General features: G+C 37.6%; 2 protein-coding genes across 2 annotated transcripts; both read right to left on the bottom strand.

Annotated features, from left to right (window-relative positions):
• Positions 1–4,854: 4,854 nt before the first annotated feature.
• LOC142165445 (uncharacterized) lies at positions 4,855–5,514 on the bottom strand. Its single transcript, XM_075223999.1, has 2 exons — positions 5,250–5,514; positions 4,855–5,108 (listed from the first exon to the last, which is right to left on the bottom strand). Exons 1-2 carry the CDS (start codon positions 5,512–5,514, stop codon positions 4,855–4,857), a joined length of 519 nt encoding a protein of 172 aa, XP_075080100.1.
• Positions 5,515–6,877: 1,363 nt separating this feature from the next.
• On the bottom strand, positions 6,878–8,373 carry LOC142165444 (uncharacterized). The gene is made up of 2 exons (XM_075223998.1): positions 7,622–8,373; positions 6,878–7,004 (listed from the first exon to the last, which is right to left on the bottom strand). Exons 1-2 carry the CDS (start codon positions 8,371–8,373, stop codon positions 6,878–6,880), a joined length of 879 nt encoding a protein of 292 aa, XP_075080099.1.
• Between the last annotated feature and the right edge of the window lie 3,858 nt (positions 8,374–12,231).

Here is a 12,231-nt window from a genome sequence, read left to right as displayed (position 1 = left end):
CCCATCTTTTCTTTCAAAAATTACTTTCAAAATCACTTCTTTTCGATTTAGGGTTTTCTGAAAATGCTTAAAATGTTTCTCTGACTTTTCTTTTCCTTTTCTTTGTGTGTAGTTGTCTCTACTATGTTCTTAGGTTTTCTTTTTACCACGCATGTTCTTTTACCGTGTTCTTATGTTTCCCTTTTATCGCGCATGTTTCCCTATTGTGTTCTTATGTTTCCGTCCTTTCTTCTACTGTGTTTTCTATACTATGGTCTCACATGCTTTTTCAATATGTTATGCTATATTCTGATATGCTTTGCCTGTTGTACCCTTCTACCATGTTCTTAAGTGCTTACTGTTTTCTCTTCTACTTTACCTTGTTTTAAGTTTCTTCTAAAAAGACCTGCTTAAGCATGTTTTCCTCTACTGTTTCTTCTACTCTCATTATACTTCGAATTAGTTTCTTCACTCTATTTGCTTTGAACTTTCTACTATTTTTGCTTGTTTTCTCATGAATTTCTGAAAGAAATCTCTGAGCCTGCTTCGACTACTTACCTCCTCATCTATGTATTTGACTCGAGGTGGAAACCCTAGAATTTGGGGGTTCTGCCGAGGTTTGACCGTGCGATTGAACTAGGGTTCTATTTGAGAACTTTTGACTCTTTTAGACTAATTTTTGAGTCTTTGAACTGAGTTAGGACCCCTTTTGTTTTCATACAATTCTGGACTTTTAAATTCTCATACACTTGATTTTTTCTACTGATTTCACAAGAGCATGACAATCTTTCTTTCCCGTGTCTGTATGCTTTTATATGTGACGAATCTTTCTTCAAAAGGGTTTTCAAGCTAGTGATTGATTCAGAATTCCTGTTAAAAAGGTTTAATTGATTGTTTGCTAATTTTTCTTAAGTTGAAATCTTTCCCCTCTTTCTGACATGGTTCATTCATACAAAATCTTCGACTTCTGATTTCTTGGATGTTAATTGATTTTCTTCCTTAAATGTTACAACCATGTACTGTCAAGACCCTGTCCTTAAATAGACTTTATGTATTTACCCCTTTTGTGCTACTTTGAAAAGTTTTTAACCAAAATTCTTTCCTTAATTACCTTCTACTCGTTTGAAATCAAATCCCTTAACTGAAGGGAAATTCTATGTGATTGATTGCAAGTTATTTTCTTACCTTTCTTACTTATTTCTCTGCACTATAAAAAGGACTACCCTTCCGCATTTTTAAGACACTGACAATTCAATACTTTTTCAACACTTCAAATTGCATACTCTTACACACACTACTACTCTCAAAACCTGCATTCCCTCTTGCTCTTTTCTCTACTGCTGTTCTCTGCTCCAGCTTATTATTAGCCCGCTGAAAGTCAAGACTAATATACTGCTACTACTTTGTCTTTGCTCTGCTCTTGCTTTTTTACTGGTGTGTCTTGATTCAGCTCCTAGAAATCATCCTAATGTGTTTACTTAGAACCTTTACATCTATGCCTATTACCTGCAAAGTTTGACATGTTCATATGCTGCTGTTTGCATTACTTTCTTGCGAATGCTTGATCCCTATACCTTTACCCTCTATGTGTTTGTAAATGGGGATTCAGGGCATGGCAACATGAGTTGTTGTCCATGAACTGAATTTTAACCCCAAGTAAAGGGTGTCAGTATGTTTTATTGCTGATCATGTCCTTTGCCCACTTTTCCTTTGTCTACTGTTTCTGTTATGAATCCCCTACCCTTACTCCCTATGTATGTTGAGCCTGGCTTTCAATAAGCCCTAACTCCTCAACTTGAAATGACAAGTTGGTCAGCTCCTCAACTTGAAATGACAAGTTGGTCAGGGGTGTGACTTACTTTTTTTTCTCTGTGCTTACATGAACTCCCCCTCCCCCTGCACTTTCACCTACTCTTAGATTTTAAGTTCTGCCCCTCTCTTTTGAGCCTTGCTTTGGGACCTTGAGTTCCCTCTAAACTTGGACATCTGAGAGCTGGCATTTCCACACTGCACTATAATCTAACCGCAATATATTTGGGGTGTAAGCACTGCCCTGAGTCCCTTTGAGGCTCTTGGGAACTTTGACACATCCCAAATCAGAGAAAGGCTTTGGAATTTGATCTTTGGAGTCGGTTTACTTCATGCTTCAGACAGAAGTCTGAATCAGGCTCTCCTTGGTTGGGATTTTTAGCTTTCAGATGTAACTTTATTTTACTTTTCTTTATTCATTTTGGGCTGTAATAATTTGTAATAACTTATGGGGTTTTAGTGAAAAAGGGGAGGGTCACTCATGTATGCATAAGGGTAGATGTCATGCTCATTAGGTCTTTATTTCTGCAAATCATGGCAAGTTCTACATATCGGAAATCCTGTTTTAGGTTCTGCACTTCTACATTTTCATGTAGAAATCCTATAAACTTCTGCACTTTGCATTCTAGAAATCCTGTCTAGGGGTCTCTGCATTTCATACATAGATATCATGTCTATATCTTCTGCATCTCATATAGAGACCATGCTTATACGTTTTCTACATTTCTGCCTATCATATAGAGGACATATCTATAGAGCTTCCTGAATTCTGCATATGCATCTATCACTAGGCAAACGTGCATATAGGTTTAAATAACAATCAGTATTTTAGATACCATGTCTATAGGACTTCTGCACTTCTATAAACGTTTAAAATCAATAACGCCTAGAAAGCATGCCTATAGGAGCTATCAACTAAATCAGAATCGTTCAACTCGCTTATAAGTCTAAAATCGGTAAATAGCAATGCTTGAACATCTGCAGAACTCATGTTCCTGCAATTAATAAGTCTCCCTCTGTAAAGTTAGTATATTTCTCTCCTGCATTGTTAGATATCATGCCTATAGGTTTCACCTAGGCAAGCTTTAGGGTAAAACCATAATTGCATCAGTCTTTGATAACCAACTAGCAGGCAGGTCTGATTCGGATTTCTTATCTGAAATATGTAATAAATTAGTCTACCTCATGCATTTTTTTCTAAGTTTAATTCAGACCTAATCAGTACATGCAAGACATGCTAAACAATCTGTCTTTAAGTGAGGAGGTTTGTTTGAGCCTTTAACTGCTATTTGTTTTCCCCTAACTGCTTATGTGTTTTTTTGTTTGTCGCCTTAGACTTTTACCCTTTTTAACTCTGAAAAGCCCCAACTCCCTCCCCTTTAGGATTAGTAGTCTCAATGCCCCCGAGACTAATAGGATTGGGGCGGGTAATAGCATGCAATAAGTAACGATACCATTCCGTGCTTTAATACCTTAACGGGGTGGGATGGGTAGAATATGGATATGATGACCGGTGCGCCAATATCACGTGCGACCCCTCTTCTGAGGAGTGATTGCTGGATATTGCATTGATGTGATCCATATTATTTGTAAACCTAGGACCCCCTTCCCTTTATTTGCTTTCATCTCTTCTTGTAAAACTATTCAAATCCTTTTTCATAAATTTCTGCCCTCTCTACTTGCCTTCAAAAGTTTTCAACCTAATTGCAATGTTATATGCGAATCCTTATTTGAGCCTTGATTGTTTACTTGTAAAGTCACAATTGTAGCATAGCCGGGAACCACACTAGTGGATCTTGAGGGGTGCCTAATACCTTCCCCTCGAGATAAATTTTAGCCCTTACCCAAACTCTGGTTCTTCATCTCAATTCTTTTCTTAAAAGTGTCGCAATGCACTATAATCATTAGGTGGCGACTCTTCAACTTCTAAGACGCAATTCTCGAAAGGGAATAGAGTTGTCCTTCCAATGTCGTATACCCGATTTCGACCCACGTATAGAAAAATGGGGTGTCGACATATACTCGTAGAAAATATTTTAAAACAATATAGGGCATTTCGGTTCTTATCAAATAATATAATTTTTCTCGATAACAGTAAATTCAAGTAACGGTAAAACAAATCTAGTGACAACGAAAATATTTTAAAAAAACCAAAGTATTCATCTCAAATAACTATTTCGGTATCATATCAAGTAAAAGACTTGTCCCACATGTAACTCAAAATAATCGGTAACATATCCATATTAAAAATCATGTGTAAATCATGAACGTTATGAAAACACAAATTGCGGTAAGTTTACTACTCACTGTACTCGTGCCGAAATACCAAATGCTTCACCTCGAGCAGTTCGTACAAATTCCTCCAATCAATTTATAATTACATAATATCGAGCTCATGTTAATTGCCTCATTTAGGCTAAATCCATCACTAATTTAGAATACCCAATCATCGGGGTTCATGTTTGAGTATTAGTTTGTGAATTTATATTTAATCATAGAACTAGTTCATAATTCTATCAATTTCAAACTATTTAGTATAATTTATTCCTCTAAAACTAGACCTATCAGTGCTTAAATCAAACCTTTATAGCCTTATTATCTCCATAGTAGTTGTATATATAAGAGAAAAGTGATATTGAATTCTTTTGTACTATATGAAATTGCATAGATTCAATGAAATAATTCAACAGATGAGAAGAAGAAGGTTAACCTCTTGAGTCGAAGGACAACTTTAATACTTTCAATTTCAACTCCCAATTCTTCTTAAGCCTTTGCCCAAAGCTTTCTTCTTCTTCTCTTTTCTTTTTCTTCTTCTTTGGTTTCGTTTTGTTTTCCATTTTCCTACAGAAACCTTGGCTTCTTTTGTTTGCTAACCCTTGCTAACCTTGGCAGGTTATTTTTCTAATGGGCTTCGGCCCCTTTTGTTCTTCTTTCTTTTCCTTTTTTTTTTTTTCTTGTTTCATTTTGTTTCATTGTTTTTTTGAAGTTACTTTCTTATAGTTATTATTATTATTATTATTATTATTATTATGACCAATACACCCTTATTTACAAAAATATAGGGTATTACATTCTCCTCACCTTATGAAATTCGGTCCCCGAGTAGACTGAAACAAATGGGGGTACTTGACTTGCATAGTATCTTCTATTTCCCAAAATAGCTTTTTCAACTGTATGATTTCTCCATAAGACTTTCACGAACACGATTTCTTTTGACTGTAGTTTTCTTATTTGTCTATCAACAATAGCCATTGGATCCTCCTCATAAGGCAACCTCTCATCGAGTGGTGTAGTCAGTGCTTCAATCACCTGAGATGAGTCTGATATTCATTTTCTTAGCATTGAGACGTGAAACACTGGATGACTAAAGGACAACTCAGGAGGAAGTGTCAAACGATAAGCCACGACTCCCACTTGGTCTAGTATCTCATACGATCCTATAAACCTGGGGCTCAACTTGCCTCTTTTCCCAAACCGCATCACACTTTTCATAGGGGAGACTTGTAGGAACACTTTGTCCCCAATTGTGAACACTAAATCTTTTCTTCTCTTACCAACATAAGACTTTTGTCTACTTTGAGCTGTAAGCAATCTCTGTCTGATCAACTGGACCTTGTCCATAGCTTCTTGTACTAGGTCAGGTCCCAATAAATTAGTCTCACCAGCTTCAAACCATTCGATAGGAGAACGACATCTTCTACCATACAATGCTTCATACGGTGCCATTTAAATACTGGACTGGAAGCTATTGTTGTAAGCAAACTCAGGTAAAGGTAGATAAGCATACCAACTACCTCTAAACTCAAGAATGCAAGCTCTCAACATATCTTCCAAGATTTGTATAGTACATTCAGACTGCCCGTCTGTCTGTGGATGAAATGCAGTACTAAGATCTACTCGTGTACCCAATGCTTCTTGAAAAGATTTCCAAATGCGTGAGGTAAATTGTGATCCTCTATTAGAGATGATGGATATTGGAACTCCGTGAAGTCGGACATTTCGTTCATAAATATCTGTGCATACCTGACTCCACCATATGTAGTCTTCACCTGCAAAAAGTGTGCTGATTTTGTCGGTCGATCTACAATCACCCATACCGAGTCATAACCTCTAGGGGTTCGTGGTATCCCGGTGACAAAATCCATAGTAATTCTTTTCCATTTCTACTCTGGAATCTCAATTTGTTGTAGTAGTCCTGCGGGTCGCCGATGCTCAGCCTTGACCTGCTGACAAGTCAAACAACTAGAAATAAAGTTAGCAACATCTTTCTTCATACCTTCCCACCAATAAAATTGCTTTTGGCATGGTACATCTTTGTGGATCCAGGATGTATAGTGTATTTAGAGTTGTGGGCTTCTTCAAGAATAGCATGTCTCAACCCGTCTACGTCTGCTACACATAGCCTGTCACCCATTCGAAGAAAACCATCACTTTCAACAATCATATCCTTGCTTTTACCAGTTAAGACCCCATCTCTGTATTTACATAATCGTTCATCCTCATATTGGGTGGCCTTAATGCGCTCAACTAATGAAGACTTAGCCTGAGCACAAGCCAACAATGCCTCTGAATTTCCGACACTAAATCTGATACATGTATCTTCTAGTCTCTGAATATCTTTGGCCAAAAGTCTCTTTGTAGGGGCTATATGTGCCAAACTCCCCATAGATTTTCTACTCAATGCATCAGCCACCACATTGGCTTTTCCAGGATGATACAAAATAGAACAATCATAGTCTTTGGTAGTTCCATCCAATGACGTTGTCGAAGATTTAGATCTCTCTGCTGAAAGATATAATTCAGACTTTTATGGTCAGTATAAATCTCACAAGTTTCGCCATATAAATAATGTCTCCAAATTTTTAGAGCGAATACTACTGTAGCCATCTCCAAATCATATGTAGGATAGTTTTGCTTGTGCTTTTTCAATTGTCTCGAAGCATAAGCTATAACGCGACCATTTTGCATGAGAACACATCCTAATCCCACCCTCGAGGCGTCACAGAATACTGTAAATCCTCCAGAACCTAATGGTAAGGCTAATATTGTTGCAGTTGTCAAACATGTTTTGAGTTTTTGAAAGCTCTGCTCACATTCCTCCATCCACTGAAACTTTGCATTTTTCTGTGTTAGCTTGGTCAGCGGTGCTGCTATTCTGGAGAAATCCTGCACAAAATGCCTGTAATAGCCTGCTAAGCCTATAAAGCTGTGAATTTCTGTAGGAGAAGTAGGTCTGGGTCATTTATGCACAGCTTCAGTCTTCTTAGGATCTACCATAATTCCATCTTTGGATACAATATGCCCCAAAAATGCTATCGAGTCTAACCAAAATTCACACTTCGAGAACTTATCATAAAGCCGATGTTCTCACAAAGTCTGCAATACAGTCCTGAGATGATCCTCGTATTCTCCTTGGCTACGAGAATATATCAGGATATCATCAATAAATACTATTGCACATCTATCAAGAAATGACTTGAACACCCTATTCATTAAATCTATGAATGCCGCTAGAGCAGTAGTCAGTCCGAAAGGCATCACGAGAAACTCATAGTGCCCGTATCGAGTTCTGAAAGCAGTCTTAGAAATATCTTCATCTTTGATTCTAAGTTGATGATAACCAGAACAGAGGTCAATATTTGAAAAGTGGGCAGCTCCTTGTAACTGATCAAACATGTCATCTATACGAGGCAAAGGATATTTATTGCGTATTGTTATCTTGTTCAACTGCCTGTAGTTAATGCACATTCTCAGGGATCTATCTTTCTTCCTTACAAACAGTACTGGTGCACCCAATGGTGATACACTAGGTCTAATAAAATCCTTATCTAACAAATCCTGTAACTTTTGCTTTAGCTCCCTCAACTCTGCTGGTGCCATTCGATATGGAGGTATCGATATGGGTTGTGTGTCAGGTAGCAAATCAATACTAAAGTCTATTTTTCGTACTGGAGGCAATCCTAGTAAATCCTCAGGAAATACATCAGAAAATTCTCTCACTACTGGTACAGTTTCTATACTAATTGTTTCCTTTCTTGTGTCACTTACAATAGCTAAGAGACCCAAGCAACCTTTCTTCAGAAGTCGTTGATCTTTCATAAAAGATACAATTTTGCAAGTCTCTGGAACCTGACTCCCTCTTAGAATAAAACTGGGTTCATTTGGTATCTCAAACCTTACTATCTTTGCATGACAATCGACTATAGCATAGCAAGAAGATGACCAATACATTCCCATCAGCATGTCAAAGTCAATCATATCAAGTACAATAAGGTCAACTAGAGTATCTCTACCCTCAACCCGAATCTGACAAGAACGATACACGTATTCAGCTAATAGAGACTCTCCAACATGAGTAGCAACTAGAAAAGGATCATTTAATAACTCGGGCTGTCTACTAAATCTTAAAGTAAAGTATGAGGACACATAGGAGTGAGTAGATACCGGATCAATCAACGCAAGTGCATCAAATGAATAGACAGAAAGAATACCTGTAACCACTGCATTCGAGGCCTGAGCATCCTGTCTAGTAAATGCAAAAACTCTCGCATGACCTCTACCAGCATTTCCTTGTCCTTGATTCATAGTAGCATGGTCTCCAACACCTTGACCTCTATTTCATGTACCTATAGCACCTGAAATATTACGAGTAGTCTGAGTCGGTGCAGCCGACTGAATAGAAGCTTGGTTGAAATTTCTCGGAGGCTGAGGGCAATCCCTCAAGTGATGCCCCAACCGGCCACACCGAAAGCACTCTCCAATTAGAACACGACATTGGCCCAAATGTGATCTACCACAAGTCTGGCAGGCTGGAGTAGTGGCATACATCTATCCAGAATTATGATGTCAAGAAGATGATGGTCCCCTATTACCTTGTCTGTAATGTGGTCTTTATATGGACTGTGAAGACACGTGTGTCCCTGTTTGAGAACCCTGTTGTTGTTGTCTCTGATTTCCTGCTTTTCTATTTTCACTAAAACCACCACTGAAAGCCCCTCATGTCTTGGCCTTCTTACGTAAATCACTAGCTGCACGCTCCTCACATCCTTGTTTTCAATCTTTCTAGCAAGGTCGACTACATCAGAGTAGGATAAAGTCTTCATCTGTAGGGATAATGCAGTGTATAAATGACCAACCAATCCATCAACAAACCTCTGAATTCGAGCTTCTTCGATAGGCACTAAGTGAGGAACATATATAGCCAGCTTACAGAACTTAGTGTTATATGTTGACACATCCATATCTGGAGTCTGAACCAATCTCTCAAAGTCTCTAGCATATTGTTGCATCAGACTGTCTGGAAGAAAATGATTCTTGAACAACTTAGTGAACTCGTCCCATGTCAGTGGTGGTGCTCCTGCAGGCCTTCCTAGTAATACCGTTTCATACCATGTATTGGCCATATCCTCTAGTTTGTATGCTGCGAGCTCCACGACTCTCTCACTAGAACATCCAAGAGCATGTACTGCCTTAAGTGTCCCATCCAAGAAACTTTGAGGATCTGCTGAATTATCCGAACTTGTGCATTTTAGTGATTTCAATTTCAGGAACTCGTGTAAGGATACTTCCTTATTCCCGAAAGGCTGAGTCTATGTAGGTGCTTGTGTCTGTAAAGTAGCCTGAGGAGCTGAACTTCTGCCCTGAGTAGGCACCAATGCCTCTAACACATTCAATAATCTTGCCACTGCATCTGCAGGTAAGGAAACAGTAGGTACAACAGTTGGCACTAGTGGTAGAGCGTTCTCAACTCCCTGCTCTTGCACTTGATTTGGCATAACAGCTTGGGTTTGACCCATGTTCCCAACTTGAGGTTGAGGAGCAGTCTGTCTTCTAGTTTGATGAACCCTAACTTGACTGCCACCTTGGTAGCACCACGCCCAGCACCACGTCCAGCAGATGAGGGTGTGCATGTCCTATCCATCTGCAAAAGAAATATTCCAAAGTCAATCTCAAGTTATCTCAACGCACGATCAAAGAATAAAAGAAGAGAAAACATTCCTAGATGCTCAGTAGCCTCAAGATCATAAGTTTGGGCGCCTATATACCCATGAACAAGACTCTACTAAACATTGCTCCATGCCTCGGGACTTAAAGACTAAGCTCTGATACCAACTTTGTCATGACCCAATTTAGGATTGTGACCCGCACTTAGGAGAAAGTGCTCCCAAGTAAGCCTTATCAGTAATTTTACAGAAAATCGGACAGAGTTTCCCCTATTTTTGGACCATCCCAAAAATTTTCCTGTTTCAAATCAACAACCAAACATCCTAATATCATACCAAACTATCCACAACTTGTCAATTAACCAATATAAGTCTCCACCATAACTAAACCACCAACTAACCACTAGAAATACTAATTTATCTCCAACTTTGATAAATGAGAACGATACTCAACATAAGGCTATAATAACAAAAGAATACTAATGACACTAAAATACTGACTATGGAGCGACTCTAAGATTTCAATGAAAAGACCATAACAATAAATAAAATCTATGCCCACGCGAACAAGTGTGAGGCTCACCGAGAAATATCAACCTGTGCGCTCTAATTAACGAAATCCTCGCCTGCGTCAACTGCAGTCTCTGTACAAAAATTAGTGGGGAATGAGTCTCTAGCTCAGTGAGTAATAACACTTAACCACAACCGTTTTTATTGGGGACAAGTCAAAAAACATGCTAGTATCTTAAACAGATAACATCAAAATGCCCTTTCAAAAACAATAAATAATTTTCAATCTCATCATGCTTTTCTTGTAGTATAATACAATTAACAGTTCAGTAATAAGTTCGGTAACCACTGTATAATATCAATATTCACATTTGGGAGGTTTCAATGAACGGATCATGTAATCGGTATAACTGTGGACTTCTTCGCAAGAAGTCAAATATAACGGTAGTCTCTACTCGAGGGAAGTCGGTAACGGTATGCTAGTTCTACCTTCCCACTAGCGAGGGCTACAACGGTAATTTGTAATTACAAGGTGCACCAGGTTTAACGAACCCACCGTTAGCTACGGGATCCTTCAATGTCTACTCCCATTTATACTTATCTCTGTAATCTCTATATACTCGTAGAAAATATTTTAAAACAATATAGGGCATTCGGTTCTTATCAAATCATATAATTTTTTTTCGATAACAGTAAATTCAAGTAACGATAAAACAGATCTAGTGACAATGAAAATATTTTAAAAAAACCACGGTATTCATCTCAAATAACTATTTCGGTATCATATCAAGTAAAAGACTTGTCCCACATCCAACTCAAAATAATCGGTAACATATTCATATTAAAAATCATGTGTAAATCATGCAAGTTATGAAAACACAAATTGCGGTAAGATTACTACTCACAGTACTCGTGCCGAAATACCAAATGCTTCACCTCGAGCAGTTCGTACAAATTCCTCCAATCAATCTATAATTACATAATATCGATCTCATGTTAATTGCCTCATTTAGGCTAAATCCATCACTAATTTATACCCAATCATCGGGGGTTCACGTTTGAGTATTAGTTTGTGAATTTATATTTAATCATAGAACTAGTCCATAATTCTATCAATTTCAAACTATTTAGTATAATTTATTCCTCTAAAACTAGACCTATCAGTGCTTAAATCAAATTTTTATAGCCTTATTATCTCCATAGTAGTTGTATATATAAGAGAAAAGTGATATTGAATTCTTTTGTACTACATGAAATTGCATAGATTCAGTGAAATAATTCAACAGATGAGAAGAAGAAGGTTAACCTCTTGAGTCGAAGGACAACTTTAATACTTTCAATTTCAACTCCCAATTCTTCTTAAGCCTTTGCCCAAAGCTTTCTTCTTCTTCTCTTTTCTTTTTCTTTTTCTCTGGTTTCGTTTTGTTTTCCGTTTTCCTACATAAGCCTTGGCTTCTTTTGTTTGCTAGCCCTTGCCAACCTTGGCAGGTTATTTTTCTAATGGGCTTCGGCCCCTTTCTTTTTTCTTTCTTTTCCCTTTTTTTTTTGTTTTGTTTCATTGTGTTTTTTTTAAGTTAGTTTCTTATTATTATTATTATTATTATTATTATTATTATTATTATTATTATTATTATTATTATTATTATTATTATTATTATTATTATTATTATGGGCAATACACCCTTATTTACAAAAATATAGGGTATTGCAAAAGGGTACGACGCATTGGCACCCCTGGTTACAGGGGCGAAGGTACATAACTTTAAGGGTGGTCAACTGACCACCGTTCGTCGAAAAATTACACTGTATATATAGGTAAAATATTAGATTTTAATGGTATATAACATATATTGAACACCCGTTATCGAGAATTATTTTTACTTATTTCAAGTTTGAACACCCAAAATAAAATTTCTGGCTTCGCTACTGCTTGATTGTATCTGCAAAATAGCTGGCCATGTCCTCGTTATGCCGTGGATGTGGAAACTCG

The sequence above is a fragment of the Nicotiana tabacum genome, chromosome 10, assembly GCF_000715075.1.
Source record: "Nicotiana tabacum cultivar K326 chromosome 10, ASM71507v2, whole genome shotgun sequence".
Classification (NCBI taxonomy): domain Eukaryota; kingdom Viridiplantae; phylum Streptophyta; class Magnoliopsida; order Solanales; family Solanaceae; genus Nicotiana; species Nicotiana tabacum.
This window is presented reverse-complemented; position numbering and strand designations above follow the sequence as displayed.

Coding starts and splice junctions, on each gene's coding strand:
- LOC142165445 (XM_075223999.1), bottom strand. CDS start 5,514: ATGGCACCGTATGAAGCATTGTATGGTAGAAGATGTCGTTCTCCTATC. Junction 5,109..5,249: donor GATGCGGTTTGGGAAAAGAG/GCAAGTTGAGCC, acceptor AATGAATATCAG/ACTCATCTCAGGTGATTGAA.
- LOC142165444 (XM_075223998.1), bottom strand. CDS start 8,373: ATGAATCAAGGACAAGGAAATGCTGGTAGAGGTCATGCGAGAGTTTTT. Junction 7,005..7,621: donor AAGCAAAAGTTACAGGATTT/GTTAGATAAGGA, acceptor CTTCTCCTACAG/AAATTCACAGCTTTATAGGC.